General features: G+C 45.1%; 1 protein-coding gene across 5 annotated transcripts in view; it reads left to right on the forward strand.

The window, feature by feature from the left end:
- SYNPR (synaptoporin) overlaps nt 1-27,093 on the forward strand; it is a 111,169-nt gene that overhangs the window by 66,659 nt on the left and 17,417 nt on the right. For 3 of the 5 annotated variants that reach the window (XM_042799367.1, XM_042799370.1, XM_042799369.1), the window contains 2 exons: nt 13,756-13,880; nt 15,729-15,776. In XM_042799367.1, the coding sequence (XP_042655301.1) occupies nt 13,756-13,880; nt 15,729-15,776 (173 nt within the window). The remainder of the gene's footprint in view (nt 1-13,755; nt 13,881-15,728; nt 15,777-27,093) is intronic. The other 2 variants (XM_042799368.1, XM_009975486.3) reach the window with 1 other exon arrangement.

Below are 27,093 nucleotides of genomic sequence, written 5' to 3' on the forward strand. Positions count from 1 at the left end.
GCAGGCTCATGAGCTCTGCCGGGGTCTGTGCTGTGGCTGCCCAAGCCCTGGCTGGGCAGGAGCTGGTAACGGCGCGCAGCATCCCACGGGCAGCCAGCCGGGTGCAGGGCATTGTACAGGCGAGCCCACACACTTGGTTCCTGAAAATTTAGCTAAAAGGCACCCAGTTCAGTGTTTTTGGGGGTTTTGCATGGTTGCTGTTGCATAGGGACCATATATATTTATACTGGCTGCGTAACTTGAATGTATGTGCTCAGCACAGTGTTAGAGAACGTGGTACATAACAGTAATTATCTTTTTCACAGTCATTTAACTCCTTAGGTGTGGAGGGTATGGGTGTCTGAGCAGTGCACATCTAACACACTTTCTAAGCATAATTCTGCTTGCCTGAAGAGAGTATTAAACATTTCTAACTTCGCTGAGCCTTGTTATCTGTCTCAGTGCAGTGTCCTCCAGGTGAACAGAAGGACAGTGGTCAAAGAGCACATCTGAGTGACCCAGGGAGGGAAAGGGTTAGGTAGCATGAACCAAGGAACACGATTCCTGCTTCCTACCCCACAAAACTAAAGGCCTGGATTTTTTTGTGCCACATAACTCATCATAGCAGGAGTGCCAAACTGCCCTGAAAGCTAGGCTGAGATTTGTTAAGGAAGCCAGCTGAGTTCACCCTAATAGCTTTGAAGCAGGAAAAGTGGCCAGGGATGGTTGGTTTGACTGCAGATGGAGAGTTCTCACCCCTGTCCCCGAAGGCAGGTTGCCAGCAGCCAAAGGAGTGTAAGGCACAAAGTGAATAATGTGGTTAAGTCCATCACTGCAAGACTTTCCCTTGTCAGAGGGGCTTGTGGCTGAGCAGAAATGATCCCTTCAGCCTTACATGCCATCTCTACAGGTACTGCTGAACTTGCCCTGCTCCTCATGTTGTACATACACAAGTCTTCAGTGTTGATCATTTTCCATCTGCTGCCTTTTGCCCATCCAAGTGTTGCAATGTGTGGTACTCCTTCATCTCCAGCTACTTGGTGGTAGCAGATCTGGGGGCAGCTTCTCCCCAGTCCAGTATCCCCAACCGCCACACATCTCTCGGTCCTTGGAGCAGCCTCCCATCACCTCCCCAGGAGCTTGACATCCTCTGTGCAAGCTGACTTCATGCTGTCCCATTCTAGCAGGTGCATCAGGGTTTGAAAGGAGTTTGAAGCACTGTTTTAGGGGTGACTGGATCCTGGAGAGCTTCTTTTCCTTTGAGACCTGTCTCCTTGGCTGCTCCTCTAGCAGCTCAAACACTTCCTAGAGAAATTCCTTAAATTCTTAAAAAAATGATTTCTTAAATATCTGGCTCCTCCTGAATTCCAGATACTCCTTTTTTAGCCAAGTCCTTGGAAGACTTAATGAGTTAATCCTCTGTTAATCCTGTTCAGATCAATAGGCACTCTACAGGGGGAAAGGTTTTCACACTGATACTGGATAACAGCTGCCTGTCACTGCCGGTGATGGCAGGTGGTGTTTTATTTTTCATGTCACTCTTGATTAGGTGTTCCTGTACAATTATATGACCAATTTTTTCAGGAAATATTTCCCTGTATATAGGATGGCAAATGGCAACTTGACCTAGAGTTTGGCCTTTCCTGATTTTGCTTTTGGGCTCTCTTTCCCTCAGCAAACTGAGCGCAAGTCATTTCAAATAGTAGCGCGGTACACCCTTGTAAATACAACACGTTTCTGTGTGGTGGGCTGGAGGCTGGTCTGAGCAGAACTGGGGTCCCAGGGTCCCTGCCTGAGCCCTGCCTGTGTGGGCACCACCGTGGGATGCAGGCGTGTGGGAGGGCGTGAGGAGAGCTGTGGATTGGGGACCAGCAAGACCGCGTCCCTGCTCCTTCATCTAGAGCCAGCGTGGGCAGCCTGATGGAAGATGAAGAGATGAAGCTGCTGCCTGCCAGCACAGCACAGCACAGCACACGCGTGTCCCTGTGCACGATGCAAGGCTGCTAGAGAGCCTGGGTGGGCCTGAAGGAGAGATTTTGCTCCTTGCCAGGGTATGCAGCGGCACAGCACTAGCCCTGAAGAAGTTGGAAGGGGCCCATCGGTGTGTCTGGGCTGCAGGCGAGGTTGGGGCCGGGGGGACACACTCCTGTCCGGGCTTGCAGGGTCAGCGGGAGCAGAACTGTGGAGCACTGGTTCAGTTTTTAATTCAGTGTCCGGTGCAGATGGAGAGTCTGAGCCTGCCTGTCCTTAGTTTGCAAATGTGATCATTACCTTTCGCGAGGAGGGCTGCTCAGAGCCCTTGAACCTGCAGTGAAATTCCTCGGTAAGTGAGCTGTGGGGCCAGAGATGTGACATTACTCTTCAGCCTTCCTCTCCTGTCATGTACAACCTCTTATTTTGGAGGAAGAAAAAAAAAAAGAGGGGAATGATAAAGATGTGCTGAGCCCTTCTGTAGAGACAGGGGAAGAGGCAGGTGATCAGCATGGGGTGCCGTCTCTGGGTGCTGCGCTTTTCCTCTCCTCTCCAAACCACGGGGTGCTGGGGCTGTCTGTCTGTCTGTCTGTCCGTGCCGTTCGCAGGCTGTCTGGGTGGAAGGGCTCTGTGCCACCTGAATGGCTGCACAGCGGCTCATCTGTCACTAAACTTCCCCAGTGCCATGGCAAAGCAAATATGCTGCAGCAGGCTGGAAAGCTGTAAACATATGGGCACTAACAACAGATTAAGTGAGTGATTTAGTCTAAGGGGCTTGGTAGATTACCATAAAATGTATCTTAATTAGAAAAGCAATCAAACTTGCACAGAGTCAATAAGAATGAAATATCCTTGTTGGCAATAGTGAGCACTGTGTCCACCACGCCAGGGAATGGGGATGGGGATGAATGTATCTCATGCCCACCTTGGGGGGTTTGCTGTGGTTTTCCCAATCCAGCTATGGGTGGAGGGTGACCTCATGCTGAATTATTTGTTCTTTGGCCCATGACACCATCCTGCCAGCTGCTCAGAATGAGATTGATGGTGAGCTTGGGCTCCTTTAACAGCATTAACAAACCAGAAACTGCTGAAGGTGAAAGAACAGAGCATTTGCACATTTTCCTTATAACTGTGCAATTACCCAAAGATACAGTTGAGTGTTTGCCATGTATAGCACAGCTAGTCCCAGATAAAGGATTGGGGCTTCTAAGTGCTACCATAACACAAATAATTAATAAGTCTGTCTCCCTCACTGTGTCCTCATCTTTTTAGTGAGTGTGGCCATAATTAGCTTTCACCTGATTCTGAATTTATAGCATGTTCAATTGCTTTTTTCATTCTGCTTGTGTTTTCTTTGCTTCCTTATTTTATTGGCCCTACTATTATTCCACGGGCCTGGATCTATAGATAAAAAAAGCTAGATAATCATCTCCAGTGGTGCAGATATAAAGATTGCAACAGCCGAAAACATATTGATGCGTTACTGGTTTTGTACAAGTACCTGCTTTTTTCTGGGGTCTGGGAGGATTTGAAGTACATTGGGAAGTGGCACAGAAGATGTACAGCAGCTGCTAACAGTAGAGAGGAAGGAGAGGATGCCTGGTTATTTCAGAATTAAATATTTTGAACCACGAAGGAAATGGAGAACATTCAGTCAAGGTTTTTGTCAAGTTTTTTTTCTTCTCTTTTCTTGTGTTTAGAAGCAGGTATGGCTGCAGATTTCAAGGAATGTGAATGAAAGGGCATGAAAAGAACAAGATAGACAAAAGGTGTGGAGGAGCACAGTAAGAGGGAGGATGTAGAGGAAACAGGACAACTGAAGCTGTCCAGATGAAGTGTGTCAAGAGCTAGTGAGAAAAGGAATATTTTTTAATTTCAATTTAAGGACACTGTTATTAACATTTCCTAAAAATATTTGTGTTTAGGTGTTGCTTTTTATGATTAAGTGTGGGGAAGGAGAGCAATGCTGCCTCTGGGGACAGAGTATAAGAGGGGTGGCAGAAGAGGAAAGGGAGGTTTTAATTTTAAAAATGCTTCTTGCTCAAAATGTTCCCTGTGAATTCCCAGAGCTCAGCAAAGCAAATGTTCATTTATAGCCCGTCATTTTAATTATTAGAAAAGAAATTATTTTTACCATGTGGGCTGATAGTTAGCCAGGAGCAAATTCTTCTTCTGGCCTTTTGCATAGAGGCGGGTGCTGAGGTTGGAGACAGCTCCAGTGGAATTTTCCATCCAAAACTGGTTTGAGATGAGCTGATGGGTCCCGCATTTGGGTCCCACCTGCATGAGATGCCAGACAGAGCTCTGGTACAGAGGGCTCGAGGCATCCTCCATCATAAAAGATGACATGGCAAGGCTGGGTCTGGAGAAAGAAGGTGGCATCTGCGATGGTCGGATTAATGAAGGACACCCTCATGTGCCTCAGTGGCCAGAGCTGGGTAGTCCCTGGAGGACTTTGCAGACATACTGCCTAGAAAACCAGCTGTGCTTTTCCAAAGGAGAGCCTTGGTTCCCAGTGATCCTGCTCATATGAACACTGTAGGGCTGGAAAAAAAAGGAAAAAAAATAGCCAGACATCATCTGAAAGAGTGCTGTTGGGTGTGCAAGAAGGATTGAAGGACCCATTGCTTAGCAATTTGAAAAAACTCTCAAATCCTCACAGGAAAAGTTGTTGCACCAGATTATTAATCCCAAGGCTTTTCTGGATTTCTTCCCAAACTAAGTAATTTTCACCCATTTCCTTAAATCTGCTTGAGAAGGGAGACACAGCCGAATGCAGGCATGCATGTGTGTGGGGCGGACAGGTGGAGAGGCAGCAGATGACACCAAATAGCTACACAGAAGCACGGGGAGCTGAGAGGAAGCTACTAATGGTCTCTGATGAGCACAGACGTGATAATAATGAGGTTAGTGCTCTTTCATTCACCCAGAAACATTTTAGAGAATGTATAATCCCTGCTAGTCAATGGGCAATCATTAGGTCATAAATAATACAGTGTGATTGAAGGACAGGAGCCTTTCCTGTAATACTAATTTTCAGTTGATGCTGACCAGGGGAGGGCTTTGTTGCAGCCCCCATGCTGTGCCACGCTGCGGGGACCGAGCTGTGGGAGCATTTTCTGGTCAGAGGAGCACTCCCACCTCTCGTTTTTGCTGTGTGCGTCTGTCATCAGCTCAGGAAAATGCTCCAGCAGAGCCAAGGTCTACCAGGTAGTGCTGGGAAGGAGGAGCTGGAGCTAATGGAAAGAACAAAGACACAAATTAGATAAGGAAGCAGTTACAGCAGCACAGACGGTGCTGCCAGGGGCCTCGACCCACCCCAGTGGTGCTGGGTGGTGATGCTGGGAGAGCTCGGGATGGGGCTGGGCTCCCCAGCTGGGAGAGGTGCCTTGTCCCAGCCCCAGCTGGGGGCAGACGGTGTGTACTTTGTGTACAACACTGCTTCTGCAAGCTGGGTTTGCGGTCCCCTGTTATCCAGTGCTTCAGCGGAGCAGCTATAGTGTGGTCTTGGTTGTCGTTGAGCCCCTGAGGCTGTATTGACCATCAGGGGTTTAGTGACATTAAGTTTCGGGTGCACTTTCCCTTTGCAGAGTGCTTCCCATGTGTGGATGTCACTCAGCAATAATGTAAATCCCTGTGTTTATTAGAGGGAGTAAATCCTACTTAGTAGTAACTTGGATCATGCTCTACATGCATTTATGTTATATTGTGGGCCATTTTAAACCAGGTGCTTTTAAACCCACCAAGTGAGAAAGGAAATGAGCAGCCATCCAACATTTTTTATTTTATAATTAAATGTTTACACTTGTTACACAATAAATCCCATAATATCAGCCTCTAAAGCCTTCACAAAACCTGTGTTTTCAAGAGGGAGCAGAAACAGAATTACATTTGTACATGAACCTGAGCATTTGCTGGGTTGCCAAACCTCATCCATTAATAAAATAAGAATTAACATCACCTGTTAGAAAACCTCTCCTTTGCCTGAGCATGCCTTTCCTTGACTTTTGCCTGTGGTGGTCACAGGTGATTGAAGCCAAAGCACCTCATGAGACAATATGGGCACGTGGGGGGACTGCTGGCATGGGCAAGAGGATGGGGAGCCAGCCTGGGGGGTGGCCACTCTCCTGGGCTGGCACTTGTGATGCTCTGGACGCTGTCACAATGTGGATCCTGGTAGAGACCACTACGGTTGTCTTTTTTACCAGCAGTCTAGGACTGGGAAAGTTTTCAGGCCCAAAATGGAGTGCATGTCTCTGCTGAAGTGATATATGTCACAACACGAGTTATTCAGGGATCATATGTACAAAACTAAACAAATCTGTCCAACTTGTGCTCCCACCTCCTCAAAAGAAGAGGGTACAAATGTGGAGTTGTAGAGGCTGCAAAGAAAGAGCTGTAGCTTCCAGACTGCTCTGCAGCTGGGGCGGGAAAAGGGCTGCAGGCTGTAAATGAAGTGAAACTACCACTCTGTGATACATCCCAAATGAAGCAGTGTACACCAGTAATTATCCCAGGTACTCCTAAATCTGTCTGCAGCAAGTATCGATGTATTTTGTTTCATGAAAGACTTGTTGCCAATCTGTCAATGTCCACATGCAGAAAGCAATTTGTACAATAAATAAAAAAACCCTCAGGTCCTTATAAATGTCTTCAATTATCTCAAACCTTTGACAAATGGTTAGAGGGGCTGGAATAGCTTAGCATCTCTGCCCCACTTGTGTAAGTAGCTTTGTCCTAAGAGATGTCTTTATTTTCTGCCTGTTAACTCTTCCATACATGCTGCCAACCATAGCATTAGCTTTCAACTTCATGGCTGACCCATTAAGTACTGGATGAAACACATCTCATCAGCTTGCATTACATTTTGAACTTAATAAATAGGAAAGGCATTACTTAGATTCTGTCTGGCCATCTGGAGGAACAGTGTTCTTTACCTCAACGAATGGCTATCCAATCCTCTCATATACAGTTTGGTTTTATTCTATTAAAATATAATGAGAAAGGACTACCATACCATTATGTGGTGGAGCTAAATGGGATTTTTAGAATAATCAATGGAAGATGAATAAAAAAGATAAAGGTTTTCTTCAAAGAAAAAGAGAGAAAATTGTCTCCTTGGGATTAAAGTATTGTAGAACTAAATTATTATAACATGATCTTTACTCATAAAAATACCCCAATTTCATTTCCATAAATCTTTCCATTAAGAATCAAATTAAGCTTTTTTTTTTTTTTTTTTTTTTTCTTTTTAAAAATGCGAAGCATTAAATGAAATGCTGTGCCTTAAACAGAGGATGCTGCAGGGCTCCTGTCTGCTGCGGGGTCAGGTGTTTTCATCCAGCCACTGGCATCCAGTGCTGCTCTCTGAGGGCTGCCCTGAAGTGCCAAACAGAGATTTGCTGCTGCAAATGCCCCGGCGGAGACCCCAACCAAGTGGGGGAAGTCTTGAAGCAGGTTGGTCTCCAGGTGGGTGGCAGTGGCTGGGGCCATGGTGGCTCACACCGTGTGGGTCCCGCTGGTCTCACGGGCTGGAGGACGCTGTGTTTTCCAGCAGTAGCTGTCCTCACCACGTGGCACGCATAAGAAAGGGCCTCATTCTCTTAGCTCGGTGTAAAGTCATAGAAAATTCTCGACACAAGGACTTTCCTCCAACACAACTGTAGTTGCATTTCCATTCCCTTTTCAAAAAACACGGAAACATTAAGTCTGATAGCCAGGTGAAAGCCATGAGGTGCTTTGTGTGAGATCTAGACAGGTGGCATGTCCCCAGCTACGGCATGGTGACACCAAAGGCCCTTTCTCAGCTGCCACCACATCCTGGAGGTGCCCATGGTCTGCAAGTGCCTCCTGGTGTGGGACAGCCACTTGAGTGGTCCTTCAGCGGTGTGCTAAAACTGAGGCACAGCTGGGGTCGATGTCTGATCAGATGTACAGTGTTCCCCAGATGGGGCATATGTGGTTCTCCAAGCCCCAAACTCCAAGATGTTCCCTCATCCCTGAGCTTTCCCCTCCATGCAAACCAGGTCTGGGCAGGCACAGGATCGTTCTTTGCAATGCTGCTGTTTGTTTGAAAAAGGGCATGCTAAATCCCAGCAATTAGTGAACAACTGCTTTAGGGTTTATTTCTCAGCAGGAGCAGAATATATTTCAGCTTTCTCCCTGTATAGCTGTTGGAGGAAAATGACTCCTGCTAGTCATCGCCTACCCTCCCAGCATTGCGTTGGCTGTGATGCTATCCACCTCCAATTCATCAACCAGTCAAGTTGATATAATTAGGAATCCCAAAGTCAATAATCTGATAATCTCCAGTGCACAAAGGCTTGTATGTAGGAGAAGTGATTCCAGTAAGTCTGCAGCTTAGATCCGTGTAGGAAAAATGCCAGATTTTAAAAAAGAAACAGGCAGAGACCTGGAGGAGAGTGCTTCCTAATCTTTCACTGGTGACATATTTTGGGCCATCAGCTCTGCAGTAAATGTTTTCCCGTACAGTCATTTAGTGCCTTTGAACCTTCCCTTTACAGTCTTAATAATAATGTTCAATTACTGGTTCTGCTCTATAAATAAATAATCTCAGTTTAACGAGACACTCTGCTGGGTGAGTGATGCTGGCTGCCAGGGGACGTCTCCGGGGCCCTCAGAGCAGCACACTCCCTCCCCACTCTCACGTGTGCAGTTGGCCACGGTGAGCAGCAGAAAGTGTAAAGCAGTATAGTGTTTGGCAAATGTTTTGCAGTCTCTTTATTATGGCGATCTGGAGAAAGGGAAGTCTTACATCCAGAAATGATGCCAGAAAAATATGTCTTTGTAAAACACTTTGAACATGTAAAATGACTAATAAACGTGTAGGCGTTTCAAATATTTCAGGTTGCTCTTTAACAGTGTCAGGAGTTTCCCTCGGCTTTCCAGTGTTAGGGCAGGAGTGGAGGGCTGGGGGGACCCCTCTGGGAAAACATCCAGCAGGTTCATTCCCATTTTATTCCTTCGACTCCAAGTGAAAACATTGAATATGAACCCACATAATGAACTATGTGTCCTTCGCAGCCTGTTTTTGGCCATCACAGCTCCAGGTGGGACCAACAGAGTTTCTTTTTAAAATCTCACTATTCTGGAGGAGTCGCTGAGGAGCCCTCAGGCAGAGGGGAGATCTTCTCTTTGCATGAGGGGCATTTGGGGTGCATCCCCAGGACAGCTTCATCTCGTCTGCCAGCAAGCTGCCAAATGCTGCTGCACGGGGCAGACATGCTCCTGGGAAAAGCAAGTGGCTTATATAAAAGTTTCATCAATTTTAAATGACAGTGTTATCTTCCTAACAGGATGTTTTAGGTGTAACATGCTCTACATAAGCCTTTTAACTCGCCTTGTCAGGAACCATTCTGCCTTCTTCTGGTGCGCACAGAGAGCCTGTCGCTCAGCAGGCATTGAGGGGAATTGTCGGAAAGCCAAACGTGGAGAAGCGATGGGAAATCATCCCATTTTTCCCTTCCACAGTGGGATGAGTGATGTCCAGGGTCGCGTGCTGAGGCACTGCCAACTGTCTAATGCACAGCTGGGACTTCAACTCCCCCAGGGCATTGCACACCCCGAGCCCCCGGCCACCGAGAACGGCTGGGCTGGGAAACGAGGGGACCAGCCTTGAATCTGGAGTCTGGATAAATAACAGCTCCTGAATACTGAATTAGGGGATCCATTGCCGTGGCGTTGAAGCCTGTCATCAGAAGAAGACGGGCTTCCAGCCGATCCCGCAGATCAGCTGATGAACCTTTGCCTGCCCTGAGCTGGTGTGAGAAGTGTGTGCGCTGCTGGCAATTATATTGCTATTTATTCTCAAAGTGATAGGGAGCCAACTGATCTTTAAAACATGCTAATCTGATTTTACAGGAAAGGCTGTTTGTTATTGCACAGTACATAATAAATATAATTTCTGTTGGTTGAGTTAGATTTACCTGACTTCCTCACAAAAATGTACCAATAGCACAGGCCAAGTCTGAGAGGTCATAAAGGGAATGTCCCGTAACAGGAGCAGGGGATGGGGTGTTAACCACCATACGGAAAGGCATTGCAAGCTCCAGAGGTGTGCTGCCTTGTTAGAGACGTGCCTGAAACCACGTGGAAAAAGGGTGATCCTCCAGCCAGGCTGGACTGGACACGGGAGATGTGCATTGCTCCAGTCTGTGCCGGGGAGCACAAATAATGTCCCTTCCTCCCCCTCCCCTTGGTCTGTGGACTCGCTGGGTGGGTCAGTAACTGCTTCGATAGCGCACATGGAATGAGCGGGATGCTTGGCTGGTGTGTTATCCCACATCGACTGTGGACCACTGCTCCAAGCTGGAGACAGGCATTTTCCATTTCCCTCGAGGGTCTAGGCAGGAGCCAAGGCACCCACCTCCCCGTTGTACTGCTGTTGCAGGAGGGACGGGGTGTGCAGGGGATGGCTGGGCTGTGCCTTTCTCCCCGGAGCAGCCCGGCACAGCCACCGCAGCCAAGATTTGTTACCTTGAGGGCACCATGTTTCTCCCGACTGCCACTTTTCCAAGGAAGGCAAGTTCAGCACTGGCTGTCGGGGCTGAGCCTTGAGAGGCAGAAGCCATGTGACAAACAGAGGTAACTGTGTGCTGGGAAGATTTATCTAATATAAAGGGGAAGAGCAATATGCATGCACGCTGCAGATGGGACTAGCGCTGAGTGTGGATTTATAGGCAAAGAGTAAATAGGAACATAGGGAAACGCTTTCCCTTTCTCCATAAACTTTTCAATTTCAGAGAGGCCAGATATGATAAAATTATCTTGCAGATGGAGGTTTTATTGAATCTGGCCCATAAAGCTCCCATTATGGGGTTTACAACTGCCATTTACACAAATCCTGCTATAATAAAATACAGTGGTGTTTACAGCATTCCTGCAACTGCCACAGAATTACAGTGTGCACAAAACCCAACGAGTAAATCTTGGCTTATTGCGCCAGGCACTCCACTGACAACATAAACCCGCAAAACTTGGGGGGAAAAAAAGGAAAAATGCAGAACTAGGAGGAGAAGGTTGCTTGGGCGATAGGAGAATTATGCCTGCTTCTTGGCCAAGATACCCCAGGGAAATACCATTGATTTACAGCCCTCACCCTGCCCTTCTTCAATGCAAAACATAAATATGCTTCCAAAAGGTGCTGCATGACCTCAGCACACAGCTGTGGGGATCGACCGGGTATTACTGGCAACTGGGTGATCCCAGTCGTTAGCAGCATCTGATCCAGCCTCAGCAGAGAGCCAAGCTCAGGCTGGCTGAGGCCTTGCTGAAATTCAGTATAAAAATCTCCAGCTGGGTCCTTTTCCCTTTCCCATCTGCCTTGTGGATCCTGCCTCAGTGCTTGCAGCAGAGTGCGTGCTGAGTAAGGGTGGAAGCTGGGAGGCAGCGTTGGTGGATTGTGGCTGGAGAGGAAGGAGGCTGAACGGTTTGCTGAATGAGTGCAAGCACCTGAAAAGCTTCTGGTTAAGAGCTGGATATGGGGGAAAAGGGTGAATAAAGGCTAGATGTAGACTGTCGGAAGGACTGAGACTTCAGGTGCCCGAGTCTTCCGTCAAAGGTGCTCGCAGTAGGGGAGAGATAAAGCTAGAAACTCTGGAGGGGACTGTTTTTGAGAAGGAATAGCCCGAGGTGTGTTTTTTTGGGCATGGCTCCATGGCCTTGGTCAATAAACATGGTGGCACACATTTATGCTGATTTTCAATGCTTGATTGAAGGAGATGCATTTCAATTTCATATCTTTCCTCTGCTTGTGTCCATGCTGAGAGCTGTAGCTGGGAGGTGATGGCTCTTCCTTTACGGCTGGTCCATCTCACACTGCAGCCCTTCGGTTCCCTCTTTATATATTATTGCATTAATCTTTGTGCCTCCCTATGTATCTGCAAAACACTTGCATTTGCAACTCCATTAATTAGGCCAGAAAGCAGGTCAGCACTAATCTCTCTTATTCTCTTTAATCTATTGTTTTCTGACATTGCCTCACAAATTAAACTGAGATGATTAATACTGATTTTCAGTGCAGTGCTAGATGTAAGGTCAGAAACATCTTGTATTTACAGAGCAAGTGTCTCAGTTTGAAGGAGCACTATGTAAGTTATAACAGAAACACTTCATGGCACATATTTAACAAGCCAATCCACAGTAAAGTTCAGCTTTTCTTTTTTTTTTTTTTTCAGTGAGGTCAGCATAAAGAATGGATTCAATCAAAGTTTTTATCAACTTTCCTTATCATTGGGCATCTAAATACCTTTGAAAATCTATCCTGGGTGATATGCCCTGATCACAGTGGAAGTGAGTAGCAGGGTGAGAACTTGCATTATTCTCCAGTTACTCTCTGTGCTCCCTTGTGCTCAGCACATCACCTTGCAGCTGGGGAGGCTCTGCCTACCCCAGGGCTCAGGAGAGTCACCCGTGTAACCTGGCAGTCTGGGGAAAAGAGGCACATGCAAAGCTGAAGGCTGAGGACGCTGCTGAAAACACCTTCCTTTGCTCGTGTTGTGAATGGGGAGAAATAAGATTAACGGCATGTCTTGCAGAGCATTGTGCAGCGGGGATAGCTCTATTATTTCTGCTTATTGTATTTCCGTATTGTTTTTACTGAATCATTCAGTCCTTTATTTTGCCATTACATCTGCTTGCTGTATAATTTTTCAGTGTCCAAGAGCATGTTTTCTTTTCCAGAGGTGCGCACTGTTTGTTTCCTCTGGGTTGCTGACTTTTAGCTTATTTAATTGTGACTGCGATCAGGTGTTTACTTGTAATTTCCCATATCTCCCCCACTGTAGGTCTCAGAGTAACTCCGCTGAAGATGGAGTTACTTCAGAGCTATAGCATTACAATCAACAAAACCTAACCTGTCCTTTAAATTAAATTACAACTGCATAAATAAACTGTTGCTGCTTCTGCTCAGGGTCTTCCAAGGAAGCTTGCATCAGTGATGTTTTAAGACACCCATGCCTGCTTCTAATTCCTCTGTTTGAACTCTTGATAGAAATATAAATGCTGATGTGTCTCTGGCCTGCGCACTCCCTCCTTCACCTTCTTCTCCTGGAAGATTAAGATGTGATATGGGTTTGCACCAGAACCACCCAAGCTCTTTGGTCCTGTCTGGTTTGCCTGAGCTTATCCTAAGTTTTGATCTATTTTTTACCTTTTTTGCTGAGTGTCGGTTTACTGCACCTCTCTATCAATCTTGGGTTATGGTAGTAATTCATGAAAAATAATCAAAAAGTTATGGTATTTTATTTCCAAGTAATACATGAAATGGAAGAGCTGCAGCATGATTCTGTGTTTTGGATTCTGTGTTTTGCCATGTAATGTGCTGGCAGTCAAATGAACTGTCTTGGTCTACTGTTACCGCTCCTGATTGCTCTTTATAAATACTTCTGCCAGCGTTTTATTTGGGTTAAGACTGGCTCATTATGGTCAGTCAATATTCATCCTTCTGTTCTTGTCCAAGCTTGCCCATCAGTGGGATGATTTAAATAGCTGCCTGGGTTGTAAATTCCAAATGGGGTTCAAGACAGGAGGGGAGGGCTGAGATTCCTGGCACAGACAAATGGGGATGTTTCTGTCTATGTGTGGCAACAGAGCTTCACGATTTGTGGTTCTTTGTATTTGCTTTCGGGAAGGGCACAGGAGTAATGTATGGCAATGCTTTGAATGCACAGAGTGACGGATAGCCTGACCCGAGGGGGCTGGTGCTGCAGTGAGAGCTGCTGCATGGATCTGCTTGTGGTGGTCGCTGAAACGAAATAAAATAAAAATGTTGTTTGTTTTTGACAGCTTTTTGCAATCTTTGCATTTGCAACATGCGGTGGGTACTCTGGAGGACTGCGCCTCAGTGTGGACTGTGCAAACAAGTCAGAGAGTGACCTCAACATTGACATAGCCTTTGCCTACCCCTTCAGGTAACCCGGTTTGGTTCGTGGCGGTTTGTTTGCAGAGAGGCAGGCATTTGGGGGCTGATGTGAAGCCCATTTTCAGTGGGGTTTCCCGTCATTTATAGCAGCTTTTGACTAGGCACCAATCTGGGGCTCCTGAATTCTCCTCAAAGTGTTGTTTAGGCTCTGGGTGTACAGGAGGAATTAATTTGGTTAGACCTCGTGTGGATGGGGCCACAGAATCTGCTGGGGAACTGGAGCTCAGCAAAGAAGAGAGTGGTCGTGGGCACGCAGAGACCTGTAAAGGCCAGGACAGCTTAGGAAGCCACAGGGAGTGGCAAACAGCAGGCAAGGAGAAAGAACAAAACCACATCAGCCCAAGAAAAAAATGGGGGTAAAGTATCTATTAACTGTGGTGTAGCCATTAACTAAGCTGGAAATGAGGGAGGATTCCCAACCGTTAGAGTAACAAGGGTCTGGAAGAGCTACTCCATGGGGAAGGGAAAGCAAAAGGCAGAACAAGTTTGAACCATAATTTTGATATGCTTTTGAAAATTCTACTAATTGTCTGTCTTGCATCTCTTGGTGCCTGAATAAAGTTTGGAATGTAGTGACTTAGGAAAACAGATTTTATGTTGTTTAATTACGTCTGAAAGCTGTAGTGCGGTTAAATATATATATATATCTATATAAAAACGTTCACGCCATTTAGGATCCTGCTTCAAAAGAATATCCACAGCCTTCTGGTTTTAAAGATGTCAGGTCTACTCTACAAACCTTTCACTTCTGTATAAGTGATTTCTTTAAGGAATTGAGATGATTAAGAAAAGAATGCATAATCCAATCTCAAGTCTAGTACACTATGACTCTAAAATAATTTTGCTTCCCTGGGAAATCACATGCTGGTTTGCTTATGATTGCTGTGCACAGACCAGATGTAATAACATCTACTTCTTTAACATGTTCTAAAATATAGCAACTTCCAAACAGTGGAAATTGAATTTGATTCCTTGAACTGTTGTTCTTCTTTGACACACATTTGTTACTCCAAAGAGGCACATTTCCTGGTATTACAAATGTTTATTTTTTGTCTTGAACTTGTCTGCATTTTCTTTCATTTCTGCTTAGTATGCATGAGATAGATCCTGAAAATTTAGTTATGTGAATTTGTAATGTGATTCACTTCCAAATAGGTCATTTCTACAGCATTCATTACAGCATACACCCTACAGTAAAGTTCTTTTAGTTTGCATGATTATAAAATAGTACTTTATGTAAAAAGTTAACAAAATGGAGAGAAGTAGCCAGCACATATCTCCTGGTCAACCATTGCTTCTAGAAAGGAGTGGCCACATCTGCAATTTCCAACAGAAAATTGGAATTCCAGAAAATTTCAACTCCAGAAAATTGGAAATAATTACTGGGTAATTGTAACATTACATCATGTTGGAAAGGTGTTGCAAAATTGGATTTATTTGCAGAAGGAATCCAACTGAGGCTGTAGTTGGCCCTTGAACTGTCTGTGTGGCTCCCAGCTGTGGCTGGGTGTGCTCAGCATGCGCAGGTGGGGTGTATGGCATGTACACATGGTTTAAATATACCTGTAATTTGCACATGAGAAGGAAGATCACACTTAGCCAGATGGTATTTTGGGAGAAACATGAAGATGCTCAGGTTTTGTGCAATTTGGAACTTTGCAGGCAAACCTAAGGCAAGTGCAAAAAGTACCCAGAGATGTACAGATTATGTGGGGTAGTAGATGTGTGCCTGGAAAATCTGGCCCAGTGCTACCTGTGGAACTTAGTGTCATTTTATTGTTTTACCTAAATATTCCTGTGGCTTCCTCATGAATTTGCTCTTTCTGCTTTTCTCCAGTGCTTCTTCCAGAGAATGGAGAGGGGATGCTCTAGAAACAGAAGTGAGGTTAGTTGGGAAAGGTAACGTCTCATACTAGAGCAGTTGATACCCTTGGAAAAAGCAGACACATTTTAAGTTCAGGCCCTCTCATCAAGACCATGATCCTGAAGCTCATTTGCCTGCATGGGCATGTAGGCTTTGTGTAGGTAGGATGAATTTGTCACCAGCTCTCTTGCATCCAGGTCTGAAGAAGTCCATGTTCACGTGGCAGTTTCCTTTCAAATGCCTTCAGCGTTCTGATTATTGGCTGACAGCTGGGGGAGGTGTAGGTGGAAGGAGAGATGCTGCCGAGCATCTGACACGGCATTGCTGTTGTGGCTGTCAGCAATGACACTGAAGCAGTTGAATACCTGAGCACTGCTTTTTGAGCTGCGCCTTCCAGCATGGCTAGAAATGAAGAAAGCCGTGCTATCAGCTCCTTTCATTCCTGTTGCTGTGAGTTTGAGATTTTCTTTTTTTCACCTAGAAGTTGAACTGCTAGACCTTGGCTAGTGGATGACTAAGTGTCAGGAGCTTTAAGCAAGTAAACAAAATTGTGAGGCTCAACAGGACAGCTTGGCAAAGCAAGAGTACTTGGATGTTTTGGAAATGAGATTGAAGGAGCCTGAAAATGTTCCCATTAAATCAAGATCAGACAGGCAAGGGAGTTTTCCAGACTGAAAGGGGGGGCATCGCACTTGTGTCCATATGCTTCTGGTGCCCATCACCTTAGATAAAGAAAGGGAGGACGCAGGAGGGAAAAAACAGTGCCAATGGGGTCTGGAGATGTGTGATTAAAACCTATCGATTGCCAAGCTGACTTCAAACCAATGATTCATGTATCCCCAGGTCAGTCCTGAATGCACTGAAGAAGCGCTGTACTTCACAGCAGGTAGCTCCAGATGCTCCTGCAAACCAAGGAACAGCTTTATGCCCTCTCACTGAGATTTTTCTCAGCCCCAATCTACAAACTGCAGAAATCTTCATCAAACAATGTAAATTAATTCAAGGGAAATCATTGTTCCAGAAGATAGGGAGTTTTGAAGGGTACAGTTTAAACAAACAAACAAACAAGGAACAAGAAAGAATTAATATTAGTTTAATAAAATTATGGTAAAATTATAGTTCTGCTTGGCTCCTGCATTATCTTACTGCCGTTGTGACTCTGGGAGCAGGAACCTGTGGAGCACCAAAGAAACCCCCTTCACGAGGTGGTTGCTGTTTATTTCTGCCAGAATCACATTATCTTTCCAGTTCAATTCTGGGCCTGGATTCATTTGCCCTCTGAAAATGGAGAAGTGCAGAAGTACAGATAAGTACATTGATCACTAGAGAAGACCATCAGACTAATCTGATGAAGTGGTGCTTACACACGACTGGGAGAAGCAATCCCTTCAGAGAAAAGCCCATGTGGTGGGTATCTGTGTGGGGCTGTCAAGTGCCAGGAGCCTGTGGAGGCAGAGCCGTTCCCCATTTGAGGGGTACCCTGTGCTGGGGCTCCGGCTCTGGGCTCGCGCTACTGGGGTGCACTATCCATCAGAGTCTCTGCAGCATCACTACTGAGTAATTGAACCCAAATCTCACTCCACCATCTCTCCTGGAGTAGGAGGGGAGGTGGATGCCTTTCATCTACAACTACAACAATTCATTTAAGCTTCCTGCAGCCCGCACCCGTGACTCTGCAGTCACCATGTAATGTACAAAAAAACCTGTAGTCCGAACCCTAACACCCCCCAGCAGTGTCTCCTGGAGCTCTGCCACAGTTCTCTAGGTATCCTGCCAGACTCTTCCATGTCCAAGTTGATATTCATAAGGCAGTTTCAAATAATCACCTGAAGCTTTCTCTCATTTCTTCTGTCTGATTCTAGTTTTATCACAAAGGATTTCTTTACCTCTTCATGCTTTAAAGCACAAATCAGTCTTTCTTCTGGATACCTGTATATATTTCAGAAATTTTACAGGCTCAAATACGGAGAAAACTTCTCTGGTCCCACAATAGCAGCTTTTTCTCAGTATTAGGATCTGTGCTTGGTACAGTATCTATTGCAAATTTGTCACACATTAGGGTGTTCTTCAGCTTGACCCTCACCCCAGTAATGTTTCTTTCAGTGGGGAAAAAAAATCTTCATCTTGGAATTATTTGTTACTCTCACAGTCCATCACCCTTTCAAATCGAATTTGTCATTCATCCAAGTGCCCTGAGGCAATATTTCTTCCTGCAGTTAGGGTCCTGGTAAAGGTCCTATTTGTTTATATCTATTATTTTCTCCTGATCCCAGCAACATTTTTATCACGTAATTTGCTATTCATTGGTTTTACCTTAATAGTAAGTGGTTGAATAGTACACCTACTGTGCACATATTTGTTGCTGGTATTCATTGTTTTAAGGTGCTTTTTAACCAGTCCTCCTAAAATCAAATTTTCTTGGTTGCCAGCTCAGTTGTCAAGCTTGAATTACTGAGTCTGTACTGAAGATTTTTGCTCCTTAATTGTTCATGTCATAAACTTAATGTTTTTCATGTAACTGGCAGTTACACTGCAATGTTTGGGCTTCTTCAGCTACTGATTTAAATGAAACTTTGCATAGCAGAAGCGCTCTCACAGTGTTGCACCATGCAGACAGGCAGCACACTGCCAGCCAGAGATAATAATATCATTGCCTGCTGCTTGGTGGTTATCTCGCCTCTCCAAATCCCTGTCGTGACCAAGGGAGGAATGTTTGCTCAGACCCTGGCTTTTGGGTGATGCTGCACAGGGCCCATGGCAGGGGTGAGCACCAGGCGCGGAGGGGTTGGGCTGCAGGGGTCTGCAGTGCCACGGGAAGGGAGGAGCATTTCAGTACAACCTGTTAAGTGTGCTCTCTGTTAAGTCTGGAGGCAGATCCCGAACTGAAATCTCTTTGCCTTTAGCATTTGGAGATGCTTTAGCCCAGCTGACATACACAGGGTATCCCCAAGTTAAATGCTGCAAGGGGGATTCATCTGGAGTATATCTTGCCTTTTCTTGTGGCATTCATCCTGCAAGCTACTTTGAAAATATTGGCCCAGAGGATCACATGATTAAATTTTAAGCACAGTCTCACCTAAGCCAAAGGTTAAGGTAAGTATGTGCATAGGTGGTAGGAGAATTGAGCCATAGTTACTAGTGGGACAGAATGGGATTGCCTGGTGGTGCTAACGTGAGAGCTGTGCACATCTTTGTACCAGCAGTGAGCAAAACAAATGTTGTTTTCCATTTTATTTTAAATCACCTATTAGTATATTTCCAGTGTGCTAGTAAAACTGTCTCTTGAAGTAATCCTTGCTTCTGAAGGAAAAGGAAATTGTATTTTATGGGAGCTTTTAATTCACTGTCTAAGCATCTCATTTGAATAAAGACATCTCTATTGAGCACCCTTTAAAGTGTACGCCTCATCTGCATGCGATGGGTAGGCTAGTCTATCATCTGAAATATGACAGCCAGATCTAAATTGCCTACTTAGAAGCTACAGATGATAATTAAGGACAAAGTAGCTAACTCTTTGTGCTTTGCAACTATCTTTCTTTGGAAAAAGCCTTTGTTAATATTAGCACATCTCTGTGCCAGAGCGTACTAGTCTTCTTTTTTATTATCCATTTGTAGTAAATCTTGCTTCAGAATTCAGTAGAAAACATCTTGGCCAAAAGATTATAAATGTCTATTATGTCTGGGAGTCCAGGAGCTGCTGATAAATAGGAAGTCTTTAAACTAAATAATTGCCTGCGATGCTGACTTTCAGGCAGCTATGGCAGGCTCCCCTCCCAGCTGTCTTGGACTGCCGTACCAGTTGAGAGTGGGAGATAGGAAGGAATAAAGTCATGTAGTCAGTTAAACTCCCTAAAGTTCATGCTTTATTTTGCACATGTTCATTGCACAGAAGACGCCCCTTCTGCAAAGGCAAATTGTGGCCTCATAACAGTTCTGTGGGTAGACGGAAGCAAAAGCAAGCCAGCAGAAGTTGCACTAGCTTCAGGTGTGCTCTGTGCCAAAATGTAAATGTCCCAGTTCCCAGGCAGATTTGGCAGAGCTCCCAGGAGGGTGAGAGGCCCTGGTTAAACTCTGCATGACCCATTCCAGCTTAATGAAGGGAGCAATCTCCATCCTGGCACTCCTTAGATCAAAACTTGGTGCGTTTTGAAAAACTGTGCTTTTTCACAAACAGGAGTTGCAGGGTTGGTTGGGTGAAGTTCAGCAGCAAAGAGCTAAAGCTGCATGGTCGGAGTGGTCCCTCCTGGCTCTGCAGTCGGTTGGTCCATGAAAGCTTCATTAATTTAGTCTGTTTCCTTGCCAAACTGTGACCACCTCAGCTAGCACTGCAGGTATGGGCTTAACACATGAACCGACAAGGAAAGGTGTTCAATAATACATGAGTGAAGCTGAAGATTTTCTTCAATACCCCCAATTATATAAACTGGCTTTTTAGGATGGGCATGAAGCGCTCGGTCATGGCATTAATTACCTCCTTCCACAACAGTTTCAAACCCTGATCTCAGCAGTGCTTTTTACCCCTAATTTTGGTCTCTTGTTGAATAGATTTCCCTAACAAGGACTTCTAGGTTTTAACTACTGTTAGTAGAAACTGGAAATAATGCGAGTGAGGAGCCTAATGTTGCATCCTGCTGAGCAAAATTCAGCAGATAAATCCTTCAGGATACAGATATCTCAAATTGTGACACCTTCACAGAAGTATCTTCATATATAATGTGACCTAATGATGCAAAGCAGACTCAAACGTTAAGATGTATTTTTAACTAGGAAATACAGACTTTTTTTTTTTCTTTCCTTAGTTGACTTGTACATTCTGGTAATGTATAGGGATCTCCAGAAAATTGCAGTTGCATTTTTTCAAAGTCTTTTTTTATTTTCCAATGGAAACACAGTAAAAAGATTTTATTCCATAATGACATGAACACAAGAACTTTCTGAGCTATTTAAAGTATGGCCCCAGCACATGGCTTCCCTGGTGTTGAAGGCATCAGACACCTTGGTCAAGTCTCTGTACTGAAGCAAGTCCATAAGTGACCTGAATATGGAGCTCACATAGCCAAGCTGAGTACTCTAATCAATGAGCTATTGGCTTAGTTAGAGCTGTTTGCTCTTACACTGTCTTCTGGGCCAGGGAAAAGGTGATCTAGTTCTACAGAATAAATATATTTCTTTCCAGCTTTGAATGAACATAGTTTTTAATAGGAAAGTATTTCACATTTTTGTAACCAGGTGTAGTTATTATTGAAGAGTGAATGCCATAATTCAGAGCCCTGATATAATTTTTATTTACTTGTGCATGACCACAGACTACTGAAGTAATTCTAATCTGCAAATCAGTGTTTTCCAGTGTCCGTGAGTCTTTGAGGACCGCACTGGCTCTGGGAATACTGTTTTTAGACAAAGAGCATAGTAGAATGGGAGAAAAGTATCTGTGTTTTTGTACTCAGACAGCCGTGGTCTGCAGTAGTGGCTCTCTGTGAGCACAATGTACAATTTAATTCTGGTTGTCAGGGAGTTTGATGAACTCATTGCTGGTCTGATTAAACCAGATAAAGATAAGGATGACTTTGTGGCTTTTCCAGTTTTGAGTGCCTGTTTCTGCCCCCAGTTACAGTCTTCAAAACCCACTTTGTAGAAATCTTCAAGATTAGCAACTTGGCCAAAGAGTGGTTATTACTGCCAGTTTGCACTTTTGTTCGAACTGTGGATGCAAGTACCCTTTTCCCACAAGCGAGGGATTGGGAGATGCTTCCAGTCACTTGTCGCTTTGTTCCTGCATGACATCTATAGAAAACCACCAGAAAACTGATGCAGCCGCATCTTCACCTTCTCTTTGAGGCTGGCCCCTTGCCTGTGGTCCTTAGAACAACTGATGCCCTGTGTTATATGAAGGAAGAGATCATCCACTGTCCCCACGATTTGCTAGCTGATCTGGATGGCTTAGCTTCTGTGCCAAACTATTTTCTACACAGCCAAGAAGCCACAGCCCAAGGGTGGCTACCTAAGTGGCAAAGCCTTTGCTCATTAATGCTTCTGGTGTTTTGGGCAGTGTGCAGTGATACGCTGCTTAGGCACATCAGAGAAGGAGGTCTGGCTGCCAGTATTTGTAAAACTGCAAAGCCCCCAATCCGTTGTGCAACCAGGGGGAGGCTGATTGCTCCAACCTGTGGGTTTGTCAGGGGGCAACAGCTCTGCAGACAAGATGATTTTTCCAGATGTTGAGGTCTTCTCAGTTGCCACTATCCTCAGCATTCTCCAGCTTCTACTTTGTAGATTTTAATCCCGTAAAATCTGAAGCATGTGAAGTTGTGTTACATCCTTGAGTGCTGGGTGGGGGCCATAGAGGAGGCTTGTCTTGCTTTGCAACTCTTCAGACTGGTCAGCTCTTGTCTCCTGTTATGAACATCCATGCGCAAACATTGTATGAACACAGGGTTCATGGGCACACAGCTGGCTGGGAAGCAAATGAGGAAGGAAAGTGGTAGCAACTTTCTGGAGATGGTGTCTCCTGCAGAGAAGGGAAAATGCTGCTTCTTAAATTCTTGTTAAATTGTAGAAGCATTACTTTTGGCACTCAGAGTAATTGGATTCTTGATTAATTTGGATAGTATTGATCCAGACTGTCTTATTTTGCTTCATAAAGGCTGTATTTTATGCTTACTACTGTTTTGTTGCCAGAAAAATTTTTCATTAATACTTAAGCTAGAACTTGTTGTTAAAGTGGAAGTCACTTTTGGATTTGTTAATACATGCAGCTTTTTCACAATTTGAACTTTGAATATATATTCATGAATAGTCTCTGTGGTATTCCGCAGTGATGGTGTTTTATCTGTGCCTGCCACAAAGGCTTTTTCTAAAAGTCAGGCTTTTTACAACTTCCCTTGCAAATTTTTTTTGCACACTTTCATGCTGCCCGTACAGAAGCAACCAAAGCAGAAACCCTTCGGCTTTGCTTTGTTTGGCACTTGATCCCAGATGGCATGTGGTGATCCTGCTAGGGGACAATCAAACACACGTCCTTCCCATTTCCTCTGCTCCCAAATGTATATTCTCTGTGCAGCAGCCCTGAAGGTTTCCCCAGGACCACAGGGAACTGGGTAAGTGGGATGTGTTCAATCTCTTCCCACACCTGGCTTCTACATGCACTGGTTTGCCAAAAAGTTTAATGCAATATTTCTTATTCAATAGACTCTGGAGAGGGTGGACATCCAACCCCACCTGGCATAGCCCCACTCACTAAGGTACCTCTCACTGTCCTGTCTGGATTCCCAGAAGTGACACTTCATGGGTTATGAAGGTCCTGGCAGTTTGTCTGTCAGCAGACCCACAGGTCTGCCTTGGCTCCTGCCCTGTGTGCTGCTCAGCCTGTGATCGAGCCCACAGGCTCTCTGCGAAAAGGATTTGACCTGTATGTCAAACGAAAATATTTTGACTGGAAGTTCTATTGGATTCATGCCTCTACAGAGGACTTAGTTTGATTGTTTTAAGTGCCTTGCGACAACATGCTTTGGAAAACTATAGTTATAATACAAAGTTGATGTAAATATGATACAAAAGAATGAAAATTGCTGCATCTTCTGTAATTGCTGTTGCATTTATCTCAGCTTGTCCTGAAGGTAAAATTGCTGCTTTCAGAGTTTATAGACCTAGATTAAACTATATGTGAACCTTGCTTCTCACAGGGCAAAGGATTTATGCTTTCAGGTGGTTCTGTGTGAACAGCAGGTGATGCCCAAGAATTTGAATTGATTTTATGTGGAGTTCTTAGCCCATTTGATTGTGGAAGGCAAGGTGAGTTGGACGTGGTGTGAATGCTATGAAGCAATGTGAGCAGCAGCAGTGCATGTTGAAGTGCAGGAAGGGGGACTCAGCAGTCCCACATCGCTCCATGGAAATGCACTGCCCAGGGATTTGTTACACCCACTTCCCAGACCCAGTCTTATTAGAGTCAATGACTGGTTTTTAGGTCTTTGCTTTATGCTTTTTATTACTTATGATGTATCTCTAGATGTTTAGATCTTTGTAGATTTTTCTTCAAGTAGATGCTTTTGTTCTGCTCTGACAGAGGCTTGTTAGCTTGGAAGCTGATTTCCATGTCTATCTGGACGAGAGGGCAGTGGGAGCAACACCGGAGTCATGGGTTCACTCAGGATCTGTTGGTGGGACCGGGTAGTGTTGGACAGCTGTGCATGTGGCAATGCAAATACATGTCTGTGGCATTTGTAGGCCACCTAATTTGCATCATTCCATGGACGTGATGGCATTTTTTAAAGATAATCAAGGGTTACCTTCCTTCAGAGATGGTAGCTAATCTTACCCATGGCTAGGAAGCCGTCCACCCCAAGAAAATAGGTCAGTGAAGGGGAAGCAGAGAGCAATGCTACCAGTCTGTGCCACAAATAATGTAAGTGCCCAATCTGAGAAAGTATTTGGGTTTGTAAAGACCAGTGGAGCATGTCTTTGAGTGCTGTGCTCTGCTTACACAGCAAGGAAATGTGTGTGTTTCTGAGAAGAGCTGTGAAAATATCTCAGGAGATAAATCTGGGTCTGGATGTAGGCTTGGAAGTGGGGTTGGGACCACCCACTCAGACGTCTGAGCGCTCCCAGCAGCGTGTGTTCTATAATGAGCTGTTTTATTTCTTTTTTGGTGCTACGATGGAGTACTAGGGTTTGCATTACTGCTACGTGCACAGTCTGGGTAGGTTCATTGCTATGGCTGGCACGCATCCGGAACGTTTCTTCCTCTGGGAGCGTGACGAAGCTGTTGTACAGGCTGTTTTCCAAGAGCTTTGTGGACACAATCACTGGACCAGGTCCTACAAGAGGCATCCCAAGCCGCGGATGTGGTGCTGGTGCCCTCCCACCACCACCGCTGGGGTTGTCCATATTCCAATGTCTTTAGACCCCATCCTCAAAAAGGTTTTGTAGCTTCCCTTCCTGGAGATCTGAGCACTTTGGAGGGTTTCTGAATCGCTGTGTTAACAGGAGAAGAAATGTGAGGTGGAGAGGGATGGAGCAGAGGACGTGCGTGTTGTGATGCTCTGGGTAGGCATTGCAGCGTGCCTGCTCCACGCTGCTTGTGCTGGGGGAATCACCACCTCTCCCAGCACAGCACACAGTGTGGTGTGTTGAGACGGCAACTGTGGCTGACAGCTTGTGCTATTAAAATCAGTACTGTAGGAAAATAGAACTGGCCAAATGTTTGCACAACAGATATGTGCGAGTGAGGGCTGAGAACCTGACAAGTTAAGAAATTGAAAATGGGATTGGGGGGGGAATATTTTCCATTATTTCAACTGGACATAAACCAGAAAAGAATATAGCTTGCTACAGCTTTCCTGGACACCTTGCCAGCAGCATCTACTGGGGGGTTTTGATGATGCAACACTGGTAGATGGGTATAAGCCACTGAAGGCAGCTGTGACAAAGGGGAGAGCTTTAGGATGTTCAAATGTTAGTTAGAAATTAGTTAGGAGTTAGAAATAAATGTTTGCAAGATGAAGTATTTATTTGCATGAAACTACTGGGAGTGTTGAATAATTCTAGAGAAATATGGGCTTTGGGATATTTCTTGGAAGAAATTGATAGGATGAAAGTTCAAAGTGAAATAGTTTCAAATACTCTTTGATCAGCAAACGGTATTATTTCTTCCTCTAGAAAACAAAGAAACAAAAAAAAAACCCAAGCTTGGATTGCTGAGTCAGCTGGAGAATTTTATTTTTGTTTCTTATCTCCAGAGAAAAATGAACTGATTTCTTAGGGATAGGTATGTGGTAAAAACTAATGTGCTGCTGTTCTGGAAGGGGAGGAGATCAAGGAGAGGAGGGTATTGAAGGCACCTTTGGATGCTGGAGAGTCTGAACAGGGTGTTGCTATTGGGGGGGCTGGTAGAGTGAGGTATGGAAAATTGCTGGGACAGTTAGGAAATATCAGTAAGCACCTCACAGTTTTGGATGGCTGTGGCATATGCAGGCAGTGCTGAGATGTGCACCATGGGAAAGGTTGGGGATGGGAATGCTCAGGTAAATGGTAGTTTCTTCATCTTGGGAAAAGAGCTGTTCGAAAGCAGGCTTGTAGTGGGAAACAGTCTTGTTGCTGTGAGCAAAGGGGCGGAAAACTCGGGTTTTGCCAGAACATCGCAGGTGCAAAAAGGGCTGGGGAGCAGTGGCCTCTGTGGTACCTGCTGTCCTGCTGCTGGGCTAAGCCCATCCATCCTCACAGCTGTCCAGGGCTCTATCGACACCTTAGCTATTGAACTTTGAAGGGCTGGAGAGAACTTCGGCATGAATGGCTTCAAGCAGATCAAATGTGGTATTAACGGGCTGGCTGCCTCAAAAGGAGACTGACTTCAACAGCTCAAGGATGCCTGGGTGCAAAGATTCAGATCCTACAGGAATTACTGGATAATGGTTATAATTAGCAAAAAATATGGACTAAGGGCAACTGCTTAGCAGTGGCTCCCTCTGCAAGAGTTCATGGTGTGTATGAGAGCCTGTAGAGGGGCTTCATTGCCACAGGGCTCCCCCCTCAGGAGTCTGTCCTCAGAGAGCAGATCTGGGGTGCGAGGGAGGAGAAAGCTGCAGAGCTCAGCTCCATCCACCCTCCCAAAGGATGGAAGGAAGCCTGTTCCTTGCTGTGTGGGCAACCTTTCAGGTAGTCAGGTTTTAGCACCAAGCATACAGAGATGCCCAGCACCAGGGGAAACGCTCTTTGCAGTGAGGAGCACTGTGTGCATTCCTTTCTCCTTGGGAACCTTTCCTTCTCAGGCAGGCTTCTACTTCCACCTGAGTACTAAAGGTTACTTTTAAAGTGTTTTTTTTCAAGCAGGTAGTATCTCTAGGGTAGTCTTCTGGGAGCGATGAGCCCTGCTGTGAGAGGAAAGTGCTTCCACTAAACCTGTGAAAAATCCATATTCGGCACCTCAAGAAGGGGCATTTGCCCAGGGACAGGCTGGTTGGAGGCACTGGTATGAAAGCACATCAGTGTAGTCCTCTGAAATAAGTAAGCCACAGCGTTTCCAGGACTAGCTGAAAAAAATGCCTTTACTTCATACCCCAGAGAAAGCAAAAGGTACTCCCTGTCCCGTTCTTGTGCCTCACCAGAGCAGTTTGACTTGCTAAGGGGCCCTGTGTGTTTCAGCATTTTGTTGCTGTGTTTTGAAATTTCATTTTTCCCTCATTTTGGAGATTATCAGCCAAGATAAACATTTCACAATGGATTCCTCCACAAGGACTATCTGCAGTAACTAATTTCCAGTGGTGTATTTCTGTCATTGCTTTGCAGACAGTAAATACAATTGACAGTTTGACTACCAGAAACAAGTGAAGGGGAAATAAAG

This window comes from Tyto alba, unplaced genomic scaffold (genome assembly GCF_018691265.1).
Source record: "Tyto alba isolate M040663 unplaced genomic scaffold, T.alba_DEE_v4.0 Super-Scaffold_3, whole genome shotgun sequence".
Classification (NCBI taxonomy): domain Eukaryota; kingdom Metazoa; phylum Chordata; class Aves; order Strigiformes; family Tytonidae; genus Tyto; species Tyto alba.